Raw genomic sequence first — 19,739 nt, 5'->3', positions numbered from 1 at the left:
TAATGAAGGATGCAGACCGCGTCTTAGTTCATTGGAAGACCAGCCGTGAGGCTGTCATCCATGGGCAGAACTATGCAAATGAGGTATGGAAATAAAGCTTTTCTATTGGCTACTTGACTGAGACTCGTTACTAGCCAATCAGGCAACCGGGTTTGCTCCCCAGGAAATGGCTATAAAAGCAGCGATGTTTTACCTACTTCCCGGCTTGCTCTCTTTTGGCAAGTGATTAGTTCTCTTGTTTCGGGATTTCTTTTCGTTGCTTACGATGTCTGGACGTGGCAAGCAGGGAGGTAAGGCTCGCGCCAAGGCGAAGTCTCGCTCTTCTCGCGCCGGGCTGCAGTTCCCGGTGGGCCGCGTGCACCGCCTCCTCCGCAAGGGCAACTACGCCGAGCGGGTCGGGGCCGGCGCGCCGGTGTACCTGGCGGCCGTGCTGGAGTACCTGACGGCCGAGATCCTGGAGCTGGCGGGCAACGCGGCCCGCGACAACAAGAAGACGCGCATCATCCCGCGCCACCTGCAGCTGGCCATCCGCAACGACGAGGAGCTCAACAAGCTGCTGGGCCGCGTCACCATCGCGCAGGGCGGCGTCCTGCCCAACATCCAGGCCGTGTTGCTGCCCAAGAAGACCGAGAGCCACCACAAGGCCAAGGGCAAGTGATCTGGCAGTCCTCTGAGTTCCCGGAAGCGCTCTCATACCCAAAGGCTCTTTTCAGAGCCCCCCACCACTTCAAAGGAAGAGCTAATACCACTCTTTAGGTTAAGGCGGGGAAGTCGATAAAGGTAAGTTGATTTTAGCCCAAGCCAGGATAGTGCGGTTCCTCGGCTTTTGAAAAAAAGTGTCCGGGTGTTAAAATGGCCCGGTCTTTCTAGGTAACGGCAAATCGAGTGTCCGACAACTGCTTGTACTTCCTGACTTCACGAATCTAGGCACCTCGGATAGTAATGCCTAACTTAAAACTCGGCTAACCGCGCAGCTCCGCATTTATTTCTTAAGCTGTCTTGCGAAGTTGCTCGGATGTCCTTGAAGGTAAACTTAACGGAGTAACACGGTAACTCCCTTGCCAGTCTCGTAGGTGCCTCGTCTTGGGCTGCGAGCAACCCGTCTTAACTAATCTATAAAGGAGTTAGCCTCTGCTCCTGTAAATTTTCAAAGTATTATCTGAAACTTCAAGTATGGGAAAGGGTCTCTGAAAAGTGGCTTTCCCCGAACAGGATAGTTCACAATACTGACTGAATCCACATTCGAATTGAGGCTTCTCCTGTTTACAAGTCAATTGGCTTTGGAACCAGTTTCTAACTCCTGGTACTCGGTCTTGTCATCCATAAACTGGTGGAAAATTGGTGTTTTCATTAGACCTTTCTGCCAATCAATGCATTTAGAGCCCCTAACCTAGAGCAGTGCTGGACTTTCAACCAACTGCAATTAACACTTTATTTCAAGAGGCTCAAATGCCTAGATTCCTAAGGCAGCCTGAAAAAAAGGTAGAATCGGGCCACAGGCCTCTCCAAAGCAGTTGCTACTAAGGATCTAGTCATTTAGCTGCTCCCAACACCAAAAGCTGCAATCTGGGACCGTGCAAAACTTCCTGCAATCTTATTTTCTAGGATTGAGTCTCCAACTGATTCTTTGGGGTGACTGGGTTAGTGCTCTGGAAAGTTCTTAGGCAGGAAGGGTGAGTGGGCCACGGGTTGCCCACGCCCCTACACTCGGAGACTCTGGCGGCCCAAGGAGAAAGCCTCTTGCACACGCTATTGGAGCTCCCACTGAAGCATTTCAGGTGGCAGTGTTGGGAGCATTCATATCGGAATATGCACGGGGAGGGGAGGGGAGATCGTCTAAACAGAAGCTGGTTCCCCGTGGACATGCCTCCCACTTTCTAAATGGTGATGCTTCTGGAATGGTCTGGAAGCAGCCTCCACCCTCTCAGCCTTCCTCCTCCTCCACTCCCACCCACCTCCCTCCTTCCCCGAGTCCCGCCTCCCGCTCCCCCAGGCTGATACTCACCCTGGAAAAAAGGGGCTAGGGTGTCTGGGAGTTTGGTGAAGACAAAGCGGCAGAACAAGTGAGCGCCTTGATTCTAACACGTTAGAGTTTTCTGAGTTTGTAAGGATTCTAAGGGGTAGGCGGGCTGAGACTGCACACGGGGAGGTTCCAGCCTGGCAGCGGTCCAGACTGGGGTCTGCCCAGAGGACCAGGTTCTTTGCACCCAGAATTTCTTGTATGCTGGAGAACTTGGATCCTTAGGTCCGAATTGCTTTATATGAGCCTAGCAATGCTCTTCATGAACTTTCCAGGTTGGTTTTGAGCCCAGCTCCAGCACTGACCAGGTGGGTGACCTTGGGCTTCGTGGTCAATTCCCCCCTGCCTCCATTTCTTCCTGTTCACCTTCGCTCACCTAGTGGTGAAACAAGTAGGCTCAGCAGTGTGGGTTCTGAAACTAGAACACAGGCACTCAAGGGCAACAGCTGACACTAAGCACTTTACTGTGTCAGGCGTAGTCCTACCTGCTTCCAGAAAATTCATTTAAGCCAACAATCTACAGGTAAGTGCTATCGCTCTCCAGACTTGAAAGCCTAGGTAACAGGAACAGAACATAGACTTAGACCTTGTCTAAGTCCCAAGGTCAGGAAGCCAATACTTTAACTGCTGGCTGTTCTGCTGTAAGCACAGCTCCCTTAATAGGTGATTGTCGGAATAATGAAACCGGTAAAAACTCAATACATAATGGCTTAACTTTGTCCATGTACCCGACTGTCACCAGTTGTATCCTCAGCTGTGAAGAATTTAAGGGAAAGAGGAGAGGTGTTCTCCCTGGAATCTACACAAACGGAGGAAGGTCACCCATGGTATTAGCACTGCAAACCCAGAGGAAAAGCCCCTAGACTTGAAACAAGGGGAACAATCAGGAGGTGGTTCGGTAAAGAGTTACAGGACTTGATACACTAATTTCTTGTGAATGAAGAAGGAGTTAGTGAAGATATGATTTTGAATTCTCCCCTCTGGGCTTCAGTAACAAAACTCTGTATTGTTTGGTTAAGGATACATTGTGTTAATTTTATTTGTTTCCTCTTCAGCAAGACCTCCTTAAAGTCAAAGACCCCATCTTGTTAAATTAACAGTCAGCATAGACCCTTGCATAAGATAAACACTTGAAAATTGGGCAGTGTGTAAATGTTGAGCTGAGTCAGTGGCTGGGCCATCAGGAAGCACTTTGTTCTAGAGGGTCTGCTTATCACCAGAGGAGACTAACAGGTTGCTAATAACATCTTCTCTTTGCAGTAGAAAATCCCTTCTGAAAAACTAGTTTGCATTGGCATCTTATTTGGGGAGCTTCAGAGAAGCATAGAAGGTGCCAACTGACCAGCTCTTACCTAAGAGGACAGCCAAGAGGCCGTTCCCCAAGCAGCGGACACTGCTTAGAGATGTGTCCTAGCTCCCCCTCTTCAGCATACTTCTTTTCCTTCCTCTTTGAAACGTCGCTGTTTATATCCAAAAGCCCTAGCTACTCCTTTGGAAAATTCTCCAGTGAGCAATAAATTCTCAGTAGCTTCAGTTGGTTTCCAGCCATCGAGCAGGTCTCCATCCACCGTGCCTCAAGGGTCCTGGGGAGGACCATTTCAGTTGGGGCAAGTTGATGAGAATGATAAACCCAGGCCTTCCAATTACTGGAGGCACCTGGACACCAGGGACAAAAAGTTGATCTCAGGGATTTACTGAGATGTGAGGCTAAGCTGAATCATTATTTGGTTATTTAGGGCATCCCCAACAATGCAGACCAGGATGATGCAGCATCACCAACTAGAAAACCCCTTTTGACATTTTGAAACCACCTATGCAGCTTTCCTTTATTCCGTCCATTATACAGTCACTTACTAGTTTTTTTTTTTTACAAGCACGATACATTTTATAATTATGAAAAGATCGTATATTAAGGTCAATTACATTACCACCTACGGGTTTGTCATCTGTCGATCCTAAGTTATAATTACCAATGTAACTATTCCTGTTAAATATGCGTGTATATTATTAGAAGACGCTAGGAATTTAACTGAGGACTCCCCCATGCATACTGAAATCGAGACTAAGAAGTGCGGACTGGAAAATAAAGTGAAGTCACAGGCATGGAGTGAGGGTGGGCATCTTAAAAAATATCCGAACTTCATGGGACTTGATTACACTGCAGTAGTTTCCCTGTGTGGCAGCCGGGGCAAGGGGATGGAACCGTCTCCGGGCTTAGGACTAACGCGCGTCATTACAGTTGAGGCTGTTTCCCAAAGAAGTGAGTGTGCTAAGCCTCAGACTCTTTGTCACATGTGGTTTGTCTGCCAGGTGGAGCTTAACCCTTTCCCACTTTCCTCACTCTCGGGGACACCAGGCGGTGTGATACCCAGAACCGAAAGTACAGGACTTGACTTTGCACTACAACAAATTGTCTTTGCGTTAAAGATGGATCCCAACACGGTCAGACTATACCACGTGCTCTAAAGTTCAGAACCTTGACGCTTGGTACTTGTTCCCGGTCTTTCCCCGATGTCCCTGATGTTCCATCACTTCTGCAGTTTCCGAGGCTGTCTTATGCGCGATAAACTTCCAATTTTACGTCTCCAGCCCTGACCTCCGCTGTGAAGTGCAAATGCGTGTATGCACGTTTCTCCCCAACTCCTTCACGTGCAACTCTCTTTTCAGCCCGAATCCACCTAAGACACAGGAGTTGACGTTGTAAGCCTGTTACTCCCTCTATTCCTTCCCACTCAGGAAGTGACACTACCCTAAATTCATTGGCTCAAGCCAAAACTTTAGGGGGTGAGCCTTCCTCGCTTCCCTTCCTTTCCACAAATCCAAACTATCCATAAGTCATGTCACCTATACCCCCAACACGTGTCTTCCTGTATTCTCTACGCTCCTTGCCATGACCTGAGGGGCCATCCATGACCACCTCAGGCCTCTGGCCTCTGGCCTTCTCTCGGACTTATCTCCACCTTTCTGTTCCAGCCGCACTGGTCTCTTTCCACCTGCCAAGCTCTTTCCTGCTTCAAGACATTTTCACTGTTGCTCTTTTTCTCCGAAATACCTGTTCCCTGACTTGTCTTCTGGAAAGCTCTCTCTCACCCTTCAGGACTCTGCTTTCCTTCAGACAGTCCTGTTCTGACAGACCTACCCAGACAGATCAAAGATCTGGATACAAAATACAAATACTGGATGACATTTTAGGAAACATCTTAACCTCAGGGGTGTGTGTGCGTGGGAGTGTGCGTGCGTGTGCGTGTGCGTGTGCGCGCGAACACTGAGGGTCAGGTGTTATTGTTAAGCAAGGCAGGAAACAAAGCCGTAGAAGACAGGACATAAACTACATAGGCCAGAAGGAGATTTAAGACAATATAATAGAAGAAAATGACTAACCAGGATATTTTGTATCTTTTATTAAATTCAAGTGGCCAGGGGCGCCTGGGTGGCTTAGTCGGTTAAGCGTCCAACGGCGGCTCAGGTCACCATCTCACGGTTCTTGAGTTCGAGCCCCGCGTCGGGCTCTGTGCTGACAGCTCGGAGCCTGGAGCCTGCTTCGGATTCTGTGTCTCCCTCTCTCTCTGCCCCTCCCCCGCTCGGTCTGTCTCTTTTTCTCTCTCTCAAAAACAAAATAAATAGACATAAAAAAAAATTTTTTTAATAAATTCAAGTGGCCAATGCATATCAGGGGTAAAAAAGTTAACCTTTCTAGTAGTTAAGCTTTGTATATACCAGTAATAACGGGATGCCTTTTCCTATCCATGGAGAGACACCCACAGAAACTAATAGTACACAGGACTACTGAGGGTGGGGAAGGATTGCCACGGCCTATACTCTTTTGAAAAATTCTCCTGGAAATATCTATTTAAATGTAGTATTAGACCCTTGGCCTTGTGTACAACAAATCAGTTCTAGATAAATAAAGACGGAAACCAAACAGGAAAAAAAAAAAATAAGTTGGCCCTTGAAAAAAGAGGACATCTACCTTCTAGAAACAAGCCCCCATGATATAAGGTTATAGGAAGAGAGGTTTTTCACCTTTACAAGTATCTGAGTGTAAAGTATTAAAATGGGCATGTATTAAGATGGTAACTTCAAATATCAAGAGTAAAGTTAAAAAGGAGCCCCCTCTGCTCACTGCTCCGGCAGGTCACTCTCTGTCCGTGACCCTGTGTAGATTCTTTGAACTACAGTCCCAGATTTTACCTATTGGGTCTCACAGCTCTGGCGTCTCCCCATTCCAGCCTCCACTCCATGAAATCGGGACCTCTCTGCGTTCTCACTGTGCCTTCCCTGCATCCAGCAGAGTGTCTGGGAAGTGGCGGCCACTCAACTCCGCCGAACGCGCAGGGAGGGGATGGCGTAGCCCAGAAAGCCCTCTCTGAGCCCCGCACGTGGTTGTCTGCACGTCTGCGGAGAGGGGTCTGTCCAGTAACCGTCACCCACAGCTCGCCCCGTTAGCAGGTGTGCAGCGAGATCGGGAAGCGAGCCCCGCTTGCCTGCCACGCTCCCCCTTTTCGGCTTTGTGCACTAACCTCCCCAGACTTAATGTCTTCATGATAACCCTCAGGAAGCCCTTCATTGTTTTAAGGGCCTCTTCTCTGCCGGCTGATACCCCCGCATAAAAGAATCCTCTTTAATGTGCTACTGGGTCTGTGGTTACTAAGGGTTCGCTTGGAATCCTGGAAAGAAAAGAGTCACGCAGCTGGTGCGTGTGACAAAGTCAATGCTTTTTCATCCACTCACAGTGTCTGCTCTGCACAGAAGGGCAGCTCCTGGCTCCTACATTCCAACGCGCGGATTATCCAGTTAACACGCTCCTCTCCAGGCTGTTTGTGGAAGATTCTATCCCCCCCGTGTCTATACCCTGGCACTTTACATTCTCCCCACATGGTGGAGTTTCAGTAAATACTCCGAATGAACGTGCTGACCACAAACCTTAGATGTGCCCAGAAATGGAATAGTCACCAAGCCGCAGGGCCTTGAGGGTTTATCCCTGGGGTATGTACCGTTTTAGCCTCCACCCAGGCTTAAATCCCAGTTACTCACTTTGGAGGGAGATCCATGACGGTTCTACAGCTGCTGTGTCCCCAACACAGTAGCCACTGGCCACATGTGACGTTTTCAGCTTAAATATAACATAATTAAATTAAAGAATTAAGTGAAACTAAATTGAAAACTCAGGCTTCAGTTGCACTAGCTACATTTCAAGTTGCTGGTGGCTACGGTCTTGGATAGAAAGATACAGAGCACCTCGGTCATCCCAGGAAGTTCTATTGGTAGGCACTCCTTGTCCTTCTAATTGTTCACGGGCACTTACTCGATGCCCTCCAGGTGGCATCTGAGTATGTAACGTATGGTCACCAGACCAAATACAGGATGCTCAGTTACATGTGAATGTCAGCTAAGCAACAAATAGTTGTTGAAGACTCAATATGCTTTAAACTATTGCACAAAATGTACGACGCTAAGATAAAATTGTTATTTATCTGAAATTCAGATTTCACCGGGCATCTTGCATTCCTATGCGCCAAATCTGGCAACGCTGCCCGAAGAACAAAATGAGAGCATCTTCCAGGGTACCTGCGTGGCTCAGTGGGTTGAGCGTCCGACTTCGGCTCAGGTCACGGTCTCACGGTTTGAGGGTTCGAGCCACGCGTCGGGCTCTGGGCTGACGGCTCAGAGCCTGGAGCCTGCTTTGGATTCCGTGTATCCCTCTCTCTCTGCCCTTCCCCTGTTCTCTCTCTCTCTCTCTTTCTCTCTCTCTCAAAATAAATAAACATTAAAAAACAAATGAGAGCATCTTCCCTGGGAGCCTGGGTCCTCTTGACCGTGGGGAGTTTCTATACGAGCAACTGAGAAGGTCTGACACCAGAGATGAGCCTGTGGGTCTTTCTGCCTGTGTTGAGAAAGGCCGAGGAAGAAGTTCCTAACGGCCTTTACTTCGGTATCAGATCTTTCCTTCGGTTTCCAAAGCTTCTCACTACAGAGATGTCTGGGTCCAGAAAGTGTCTGTGAAAGTCATCGGTTCTCAGAAATAAATGGATAGATGGGGGGCCATGGTCAGTCATGACTGATTGATTCTGCACCTGCCATTTTTTTCCTCCTGAAAACTTATTCCGGGTTTACTTCTTTGTGTGTACACGTACAGCTTGGGGAGGAGAGCAAAGGCGGGAAAATATTATCGAAGAGAAGCTCTCTCTCGTAGGAAATATGTCTAATGGTTTGAATTAGTCATAGATTCAGAGGGTTCAAACAAATCAAACTAGCAAGGTATGTGTTGAGAATCCACCCCTCCACTGGATTACTCTACGAGGTAACCATTAATTCCCTTGTATACCTACGCACTGTTAACTCACGCAGATGTGAGTCAAGCCACCCCCTCCCGCCTTCACTGATGAAAGACAGCCAACTGTATACACTGTTCTGCCCTTACTCTTTTACTACAACAGTGTATTTCGGAGAACTTTCCAGATGTGACAACAGGGAGCTTTCTGTACACCATCCTGTGGGATTGCACTGTGTCCCTACATCTTAGTGCACGGAACCCGTCCGCTATCGGGGGGCATATAAAACGAGATGATAAACCCGGATTCACAGCACGTCCGATTGACAGTCCTCCCGTTCTGCTGGGGTTGTGGAAAGTGAACAGCAACGCGTCACTCTTGGGTGAGAGACTCAAGGTTCTTTGCCTTAGAAACGCTATGGCCCTAGCCGAGGTAGCAATTTGGAACCTCACTTTCTTCATCTGTACAATGGAGGTAATGCCTCCCTTACGTGACTGTAAGAATGAAAGAGGACCGTGTGAATTGTTTGAAGCTCAAAAGAACAACACGGATAAGATCGTGTAACTTTCAACACCATTTCGCTTGCGAGAGTTAGAGACGATACGTTGTAATAGGAACAGTCTCCAAAGTCCAGCCTGCTGCGGGGGCATGAGGTGGTGCAGGGAGGCAGGAAGGCCGGCTCTCAATTACCTGCTTGAGACATCTCCCGGGTGACATGGCCCTGTCCTGCCCACCGGAGTCAGAAAATACCCTCTCCCAATTTCCCCCGGCCCTTCTCCCTATTGCTTTTTTTCCTTCAACCAAGGTCAGCTTTTGTCTATCTGTTTGGGGTTTTTTGTTTGTTTTTAAGGTCACGTTTTAAGAATGTCTCCGCTAAGCTGTAAAGTCTGTGTGTGTCGGGGGCTGGGGGACCCTCTGGGCCATTGTTGCACTGCCCGCTGTGAGCCTGGGGACTGACGTTGCCTGGCATACACTGGTCAGTCCAGAAACAGCTGGCGAATCCATCAGGCAGGCAGGTGTGGGAAGGGGGCATCGATGTACCCAGTCTATACAAAGTGGCTTGTGCACGGGCACACACACACAAATACATGTAGTTGCACAGCAGACACGCAGTGAGACCTTCCGGGAAGGCATGGGAACCTGGAGTTAACTGCTGGGGTTTGTGTCCTAGCTCTGCTCCGCCCCTTACCACGTGTCTGAGTGGGGGTAAGTCACCTGCCATCCCTGAAGATCAGACTTGCCATCTGTAAAATGGGACAGCGCCTCCCAGAGTTTTGAGAACCAATCCAATGGGATGGTACCTGAGGAAGCACAGTGTTGCTCGTGAAGCTTAATATAAACATGCGCGAAACGATGCGGACAGAGATCCATCCCAGTCTATCTATCTATCGTCTATCGATTCATCTGTCTGTTTCCAAATATGGAAAAGCAAAAGCAGGAGAGGGTATTGGGATCCCCCTCGGGGATCTGCTGGCTTCGCCTGTAGAGACAGAAGTAGCCGGGCTTATGCTAAGCTGGAATACTACCTGCTGCTGGTGGCAACTAGGCCCATGGCAGGAGGAAGCTTCTAGAAGAGAGGGCCCAGCAGACATTCGCCGCTGAAATGGCAGCGAATGCCGCCACTCACCTCCCCCCAAGTCTCTTCCAGGTACGGGAGCAGCAGCCCCAGTGGAACGGGTGGGCCTTTCGAACACAGCTGAGCTGTCTTTCCAAGAGCAGAGGATGTCAAGGCACGGATGCCCCATACGCTGCCCCCTCCACTTTGGGCTCGGTTCGCTCCCTGGACGTGGAGAATTCACCCCGACCGGGGATCTGAGCAGCCTTGACACAAGAAAGAAAAATGCAGACGGCTATTAAAAAGAAGGGTCCTGGGTAGATGGGCCCTGGGGGAGGACAGAATAAGTGAGCGTAGAGCACAGAAGGAAGCTTCTGTTTCCTTTGGCTCAGTCCCTGCAGGTGGTGAGTGAAGAGACCAGGGCCCTGAATCAGTTGGCCTTGTGCACGGTTGCCAAAGAGATCAGTGGTTTGTACACGTCCACACCCTGAGGTATATTTCTGCCCTTGACGTCTTGACTGTCTCACGCCTCCAGTGGACAATTTACGTGCCATTTTGGATCTTTCCTTCCTCTCTTGCTACTCTGTGTTCAGTGGAGGGCTGGTAGCCTTAAAACCGTTGCTGCTTACGGTACCAGTAGTTACTAATGGGGATTAGTAAATGCTACACATCAGGGTGTTTGGTTCTCTCCTGGAGAGCCAGTTGTTAAACAGTGAGCAGCACACCGCCGCCTTGAACAACCGTCGCTCCTCCCTGGTGAGGACACACACGTTTGCTCACACTATTTTCCTACCCGGAAAGATCCCGTCTCACTTCCCATGCTTCTGGGCTAATTTAAATCCCACACTCCTGCCCCCCCCCCCCCCCCCGAGTGGTTCAGTTGGCTAAGCGTCTGACGTAGGCTCAGCTCATGATCTCGCGGTTCAGGAGTTTGAGCTCCCTGTTGGGCTCTGTGATGGCAGCTCGGAGCCTGCTTCGGCTTCTGTCTCGCTCCCTCTCTCTGCCCCTCCCCTGCTCACACTCTCTCTTTCTCTCTCAAAAATAAACATTAAAAAATTGGTTTTCAATGATAAATAAATCCCTATAATCTGTACCTCCCATGTATATTTTCGTATTGTTTCCCATCTGTACCTCCCATGTATATTTCGTATTGTTTTCATGCCTACTTTCCAGATTGTAGGAGGACACCTAGCACACTCTTCAGCCAGACAGATACTCACCTGCCCCAACCCTAACTTCCTTCATGGCTTTTGCTCCCTGATCATTCTCCTAATTCCAGAGGGGGAGAGTGGCCATGGCCTGGCAGGTGGTGATGCTGGGAGTGAGGGCTGTGAGCACAGCGGGCTCCGAATGCCCCGAGCAAGGCACCACTAGGGCACAGCAGGGCTGTTTAAGCAGTGACCCCAGGGACTTCCTCGGGGTTGCCTGGTGATAAACTGAGAACAATGGCTGCTTCTTTCCCCGTGGGAAGATCAGCCAATGTTCCCAAGTGCTGGGAGGCTGGCGTTTGCAGCTGACGCCCACACAGAAAATGTTTCTTTTCCCTATTCAAGTCTGCTTTCGTGTTTTTTCTACTGAGGGAACAGCACAGGCAGTGGGTGCCCTTGGGGAGCACTGCCCCTGTGGGCACCAGGATGTGCCCCTCCTTCCTCAGAGATGAGCCCTGAGCGTGGCATGAGAACAGCCAGTGCCCTGGCAGACTTCTGCCCCCCCACCTAGTTCCAGGGGCCACAGCCAAGACCACCGGAGGCCCCAAATAGGAAGGCCTGGTCCGAGTCGCATGACCTCCAGAGGTTGAAGTCAGTGGAAAGGAGTGGAAAGGAGCTTCCACTAAGGACCTAGATCTAACTTTTTGATCATGATGGAAATCTCCTTGTGTCTGTCTTCTCCCATGTCCTTCGTGAAAGCTAGAAACCAATTGCTGTTTCTATAATTTCCCATTTATCTCCTGTAGGTCCCCTTTCTACCGTCCCTCCTCTGCCCACAATCTCTTTCCTCTCCACGTACCAACTATCTTTCAAGGAACACTTTTTGAAAGCATCCTTGTGGGGGGAGCTGGATGGCTCAGTCAGTTAAGCGTCTGACTCTCGGTTTCGGCTCAGGTCATGATCTCACGGTTTTGCGAGTTCAAGCCCCATGTCGGGCTCTGAGCCTGCCTGGGACTTCTTTCTCTCTCTCTCTCTCTCCCCTTCCCCTGCTCACACAGCTCTGTCTCTCTCAAAATAAGTAAATACACTTAAAAGATTTTTTAATGAAACTAAAAAAATTTACAAAAACCCATGAAATTAACTTCTTGTTTTCACACTAGGTGGTCGGTGTTGAAATACGTGCAGACCCGCCACCACCGCGCTCCATGGATGCTCCAGGGGGACCCAGGCTCAGCTCGGCTTCGGGCGCCCGCGTCCCTGTGGCGGAACAGCAGGTGCACAGCGGTACTCTGGCTCCATCATCAGGAACCTCGCTGCCGGGATCTCACCTGTAGCTCAGAAGCTGGGCCTCAGTCGGACAAATTGCCCTTCTACCCAAATTCACCGCTCTCCAAATTAGCGTTAGATTGTGACGGATGTAGCTCCTGCCTCATTGCAGGAAGTAGATTATAATATTCACTGCGTGCCGAGCGCTACCTTCTTTTATCTTCATAAGGAGTTTATGAGGTAGGTGCTCTTATGATCCCAGAGTCCTAGGGACACAGAGGCATAGGGAACTTGCCCGTGTCATCATTTTTCGTTACGCGCTGACACCCGGGGTCTACTGGCCCAAGGAACTGCCTGTCGCTTTGGAGGTTCGTTTGAGTTGACTTGGTCGCCACTCCCATCTTGTAATGTCCTCTTGTAGCTTAGTCTTTAAGCAAGGAACACCAGAAATGAGGCCCTACTCATTTGTTACTTTTTGGTGATTTTTGTCATTCTGAGAGAGAGAACTTCTGAGAGAGACGTTCAACTTTAAGGAAGCAAGAAGATACCTGATATTGAACAATTTGTTCTTTTTCTTTGTGCCCAACCCAAAGGAGACGGACAGCAGCCGTGAAGGCTGGACACTGTGATTTCTGGGACCCTGTGGGATAATGGAAGTAAAAACACAGGTTTGGCCATACGTCAGCCCCTCCTTTGCAACACTATGTGACCGAGAGCAAACCATTTCCCCTTTTTATCCTCAGTTTTTCTTTGTCTGGAAAATGGAACCAGTCCTATCACCTGCCTCGGGGGATGAATGTCAAGGTTAAGTGGGGATAATGTACTGGGCACATAGTAGACACTGAAAACAATGCCCCCTCCTCCTTTCTTTTCCCCTTATCTATGAGCTTGGCTCATCTCTAGGTGTATCCATTCTCTATCACCACGTCACCAACTATCCCCAAACTTGGCCACTTCAGGACCGGAACTTGGCCGTGCCGGGCCCTCTGGCTGTCTCGCAGGCTGCTTTGAAGATGTGGTGGGTCTACAGCGATGGCTGTAGTGGGGCCCAGTGTGTAGCGAAGGCCCAGTGTGGGATCAATCCACTCACAAACCCGTGTACATGGCTGTTGGCAGGATTCAGACCCTCGAGGACTGTTAGACTCAGGGACTCAAGTCCTCGTTGGTTGTTTCTTGTCTTGTGGGCCTTCTAACTAGACAGCTTACAGCTTGACTTTCTTCCGAGGGAGTGAGCATGAGAGAGGGTGCAAGTGAGGGCCCCAGACAGGGGCCACAACCTTTGGGAACCTAATGTGAAAAGGGACCCGCCATCGCTTCTGATGCATTCTACTTGTTCCTAGCAAGTCCCCAAGCGCAGCGCACAGTCACAGAAAACGGATATCCCGAAAGTGTGAACCCTCAGAGGCACAGGGTCACCTTAGAGGATGCCCACCACACGGAATATATCACGACCCGTTTAAAACAAGGTGAAACTGTCTTCTTGATCCAGTATCTTTAGAAATGGAAGAGTATCTCTGAGTTCTCACACACACAGGCCTGGTTGGGTGCAGGTTGGGTCATGTGCTCAGGCATCAAAAATTGCCCAAGTATTTACATTTCTGAATGTCCCTGGAAACTACATTTCCCAGGCTCCCTTGCTCTCTGGTTTCCAGGAGTTTTGACCAATGGAGACGCTGGTAGGCCATGTTGGTGAGACTGGGCACTTCTCCCTTCCCTCTTCACTTCCTAGGGTCTCCCCAGTTGGTACTCTATGGCTCTGTCTCATCAGAGGGCCTTCACTTGGTGGTCTGAGCTCCTGCCTTACCAGCCTGTGCTGTTCCAGCTACACTGGGGGGTTCCAGCACCAGCTCCTAGTTAATAGGAGTTAACACCTCTTCCTCCCTTTGTCCCAGTAGCCCTGGGAGACACACAACTTCCTGCTGCCGCGTATCTTTTGGTTACTCCCCACCCCTCTTTTGGTTTCTCAACTCTTTCATCACCCATTTATATAATTATCTCAATTAAATTCCATCTGTATGAAATCCTTAGAGTGCTTTCTCTTTCTTAACCGGACTGTACTCATCCACTGGGAAACAGTGGGACCAAACACAGCTGACGAACACTGATCTTCCTTGAACAACTAACGTGCAGACCAGTGTTTACAGCGTTTTCTAGTCCTAAATATCTGCCCGGGTCCTCATGCTGCTGGAAGTCCAGCTCAAAATATATCCTCTAATTTGTACCTTGATCTCCTGACCAGAAATTAAGCACACATCTGATACTTTATTTAATATCAAGTGTATCTCATTATACATTAATTAACGGTATGGCTTATAAACTCAGTTCATGTGAATTTAGGATTAAAAAGTAACATATATCAGGGCGACTGGGTGGCTCAGTCGGTTGAGCTCAGTCGGCTCAGGTCACAATCTCACCGTTCATGAGTTCGAACCCCACGTCAGGCTCTGTGCTGACAGCTCGGAGCCTGAAGCCGGCTTCAGATTCTGTGCCTCCCTCTCTCTCTGCCCCTCCCCCGATCACACTGTCCCTCTTTCTCTCTCAAAAATAAAAAATAAAACATAAAAGAATTTTTTAAAAAGTAACATATATGGTCACTTACTATGTGTCAAGCACTGTGACATCACTTCAGATGAGATCAGGTGCATTCAGGGTGCATATGGCCTTAGACCGTTAAATCGCTTCAAAAAAATGACCTCATCTGATCTTAGCAACTCTCCTACAAAGTAGATAATAGTTGTATCTATGAGATTTTTGCCAGATTCTACAACAAACAACCCCCAAATCTTAGTTCGTAGCAATAGCAAAGGTTATTTCCGACTCACACTGTATTTCTTAGTGGATCTGCCATGGCTCTGTTCCATGTTTTCTTCATGGAGGGACCCAGGCTGAATGCGACATAAAGGGATCTTATTGCTGTTAATGATTTTTCTGGGAAGTGGGCACACATCACTTCTAATATTTTACCAACCAAAGCCACTCCTGTGGCAATGACTTACGTTGATGTGGAGGAGAAATGTACTCTTCATATGGGGAGGCATATTGTAAATCCATATTGATGGGCAGGGATGTGTAATCCTCCCAAATATGCAGCAAAAATTTGGGAGTAGTAATACCATCTACCATACCATTGTCATCCAAATTTTGAACATGAGACAACTGAGAAATAGAGGTTAGTAAATTGCTTAAACTCATAAATCTAGTAAGTGACAGGATTTGAATTTGAAATGGAGGCCTCTGCCTTCAGAACTGTGACAGCCAGATTCCAAGATGGCCCTGGTAATCTCACCTTCCAGTATGCACACACACACTTGGATCATTCCCTCCCCAAACTGGATACACTGACCTATGTAAGTAATATAATACTGTGGCTTCTGGAATTAAGTCATAAAAGATACTGTGACTTCAGTTTTGCTCTCTTGGATCACTCACTTTTGAGGAAGTTAGGTGCCACGTAGGGAGTCCTGGAGCAGACCTACGGAGAGGCCAAAGAACTGAGGCCTTCTGCCCAATAGCCAACACTGACTTGGCATCTGGGGAGAGCCACTGAGAGCCATTTGGGGGAATTGGGTCTTCCAGCCCCAGTCAAGTCTTCAGATGACTCCACTTCCAGCTAATATGTTGACTCCAGTCTCATCAGATATCTCAAGTCAAAACTACCCAGTTAAGCGGTGCCTGGGTGGCTCAGTCAGTTGAGCGTCCAACTCTCAACTTCGGCTCAGGTCATCATGTCACGGTTCGTGAATTCAAACCTTGAGTTGGGCTCTGCCCTGACAGTACGGAGCATTCTTGGGATTCTCTCTCTTCCCCCCTCTCTCTGCTGCTCCCCTGCTCTCTCTCTGTCACAATAAATAAACTTAAAAAAAACTACCCAGTAAAGTCATCCCCAAATTTCTGACCCATGGAAACTGTGTGAGATAGTAAATCCTTTTTATTATTTTAAGCCATTAAAGGTTGGGAAAATTTGTTATGCAGCAGTAGATAACTATAAAAGAGTCTGCCATTATGCCAAACTGCCACCATGTATGAATGAACAATCTGTGTAAATATATAGATCTTACATTTACAAACCAGCAAATGCGTATAATGCAGGGGGAGTGAAGGAGGAAAAGTAAAGGGATCCTGAGGAAATAATAATCGGAATTATGATGGATAAAGAGGGAAAGTGAAGAACAGAGTAGAGATGTGCAAGAAGGCCAGATGCAACCTGTTCTTATTCATTGAACCATCTCTTCTAAAGACACCGGCGACATCTTTGAAGAAATGGATGCCGAAGATACTGAGTTAGACAATGATTATGAGTTCAATGTTAAGGTTAACGAAGAGGTAGTTAATATCTCTGAAGTCATTGTTTCTCTAGGCACTCTCTTTCCAGACAGAAGACGGTATTTATTGGGATTTTTGCCAGGATTAAGGGATCTGTGTTTTGACTCTTAAGAGTATATGGGGCGCCTGGGTGGCACAGTCGGTTAAGCGTCCAACTTCAGCCAGGTCACGATCTCGCAGTCCGGGAGTTCGAGCCCCGCGTCAGGCTCTGGGCTGATGGCTCAGAGCCTGGAGCCTGTTTCCGATTCTGTGTCTCCCTCTCTCTCTGCCCCTCCCTCATTCATGCTCTGTCTCTCTCTGTCCCAAAAATAAATAAAAACGTTGAAAAAAAAATTTAAAAAAAAGAGTATATATGTAGACACTTATGCTTTATACTTTTATGCACTTCCAGTCCAAGAAAAGACACCCCAATCCTTCACCTCATCCCCAGATCCGAAATGCTCTCCACCTCCACCTTTTTCAAGGATCCTTCCTGCATCCAGATTCCATAGGATCTCCTTGCTGGTAACCCAGAGGACAAGTCCCTGACCTCTCTCAGGCTTTCATCTTGAAACAAGATGGATTCGTGGAGACTCAATGTGCTTCAACATCCAAATTAAGTTTAGATTTCTTAGATTTTCTCTTGCCATATTTTTTATCTTTATTTCACTGATTTATTTAGCCTCGGGCCAACATAGAACAACTTGACTGAGTTCAGAACTTAAAATACATGTAGGTACATATATATATATATATCGATGTAAATATGGAAGATAGATATAGAAATACACGCACACTCTATAAGGTATAAAAATGAGTTTGAGATCACCTCTTAAACTGCAGCCTCTAGCACAGATTTCCTTCAGTCTGCTGATTGAGAGCTATTATTTATAAAAGCAGTTTAGTTGCCAGTAGTCAACTTCGTTGAAATTAAATAGAGGAGAGAGGAGAAAGAGGGAAGGGACTGAAAGGGAAGGGAGGGGAGGGAGGGGAAGGGAGTGAAGAAGAGAAAGTAGCAGAGCAAATTGCACAGAAAAAAACATACTTATTACTTTTGTTTTGTCTTCAGTTAGGACACGCAGGACGAGGGGTAGGCCAGGGTGAATATAATGTTGTAAGACGTGTTTCTTTTTTTTTTTTAATTTTTTTTAATGTTTATTTATTTTTGAGAGATAGAGAGAGACAGCATGAGCGGGGGAGGGGCAGAGAGAGAGAGAGAGGGAGACCCAGAATCTGAAGCAGGCTCCAGGCTCCGAGCTGTCAGCACAGAGCCCAACGCGGGGCTCGAACTCACAAACCGTGGGATCATGACCTGAGCCGAAGTCGGTCTCTCAACCGACTGAGCCACCCAGGCGCCCCAAGACGTGTTTCTTGATGCAGGCTATGACCAAAATGTTTTTAAAGCCACTGATCAGCTAATAACATACATGAAAATAAACTGAAATCATTACTGTTCAAGTTACAAAATATCTCAAAACTTAATTGCTAAAAACAACCGCCATTTTGTTATGCCCACAGACTTTGGACCAGGAATTTAGATAGAGCAGAACGGAGCTGGCTTGGATCTCTGCCATTATGTTTGGGACTTCAGATGAAAAGACTTTACCACTGTCAGTTGGAATAACCTGGAGCCTCGTCTCATATTTCTGGTCCTAGAAGTAAGATGGTTCAAATATTAAGACAGCCAACCAGAGTGCCCAAACATGGTCTCCAACAGAGGTTGGTTTCCTCACAGCCTGGTGGCCTCAGAATCACCAAAATTCTTCTGAGAGAGATAGCTCAGAGAGCAAGCCTGAGGGCTCCAGCAAATAAGGCAAAAGCTGGTTGCTCCGTAGGACCTGGGCTCGGAAGTCACACAGCTTCAATCCCCCCACCCTCTTGGTGTGAGCTGTCACAAGTCCACTCAGCCTCGAGGGGACAGGAATTAGATTTGATGAGGGCGCAAGAGTCAAGACACAGTGGAGAAAGGAGTGTGGGTCAGGAAAAATTGCGGCAAACATTTTTGGAAAATTAAAGTTGCTTAATCATCTAACCAGGAGGATGTCCAGGCACAAGAAGCTAGATAGTAAATACATTGGGCCACGTTTATAAATGAAATATAACACAGTGCAACTCGACAACTAGAGCTCTCTCTTACCAATAATACAGAAGGGTGGTTCTTATTGAGGGAATAATCAAGACAGAGGGGTGAGTACACTATGGTTTGGCACATATACATTTCAAAATCAGGACAAACTAAACCAGAACGTTCATGGATGTATATAATAAATCTTAGATAAAAACCAGAGAAATAATTTCAGTGAAAGCCCAGAGAAAGAGCCGAATGATGTCTCAGCCTGTACTACCTGGTGTCTGAGAAACTTAGCATACAAAAAAACACAACAAAAGAAAAAAAATCTTTATCATATTTTTAAGGGAAGCATGTTGTTTGCTAATAATAAAGTAATTCATGGATCCATGGCTGTGGTGAAAACTTGGAAAAAACATAAAAGCTTGGACACAAGAATAAAAGTCATCTACATTTCCACCACTATGGAGAATCTATGTCACATGGATGTTTTCCCTTTCTATGAAAAGTGTTACAACATGGTGAGATGTGAAGAGAAACTTTTTTTAGAAAACTTTATTTTGAACTAATTTTAGATTATACAGAAGTTACAAAACTGGTACAAAAATTCCCTTGTAGCCCTCAACTGGCTTCCCCTAATGTTCATGTCTTACATAACCGTTGTACAACGACAATACAGGAACAACGACAATACAGGAAATGCGACAAAACAAAACAAACAAGCAAACAAAAGAACAGGAAATGGACATTGGCACAATGTTATTTACCAAACTTAGACTTTTTTCCAAATTTGACAAACCTTTCCACCAGTATCCTTTTTCTTTTCCAAGGTCTTATTCAGGATCCCACGTTAAGTTTACTTTTTGTTTTTCCTCGGGATTTTCAGGTCTATAATAGTTCCTTAGTCTGTCCTCATCTCTCCTGACCTTCACACTTTTGAGGACTACTGATGAGTCATTTTAAAGAATGGCACTCGATTTGAATTTGTGTGATGTTTCCTTTTCATTGGAGTGAGCTTATGCATTTCTGCCAGGAAATATCCCCCAAACAGGTGTTTTCTTACTGCAAGGAGTTCGTGATGTCCATATGTCCTATTACTTGTCACATT

At 47.3% G+C, this 19,739-nt stretch overlaps 1 protein-coding gene across 1 annotated transcript; it reads left to right on the top strand.

Moving 5' to 3' along the window:
* Positions 1 to 197: 197 nt before the first annotated feature.
* Positions 198 to 14,282, top strand: LOC101092025 (histone H2A type 1-C). The gene is made up of 2 exons (XM_003985719.5): positions 198 to 780; positions 12,156 to 14,282. Exon 1 carries the CDS (start codon positions 266 to 268, stop codon positions 656 to 658), a length of 393 nt encoding a protein of 130 aa, XP_003985768.1. The 5' UTR covers positions 198 to 265; the 3' UTR covers positions 659 to 780; positions 12,156 to 14,282.
* Positions 14,283 to 19,739: the final 5,457 nt, after the last annotated feature.

Source organism: Felis catus, chromosome B2 (assembly GCF_018350175.1).
Source record: "Felis catus isolate Fca126 chromosome B2, F.catus_Fca126_mat1.0, whole genome shotgun sequence".
NCBI lineage: Eukaryota > Metazoa > Chordata > Mammalia > Carnivora > Felidae > Felis > Felis catus.
The sequence above is the reverse complement of the archived record's forward strand: the minus strand, read 5'-3'. Positions and strand labels throughout refer to the sequence as shown.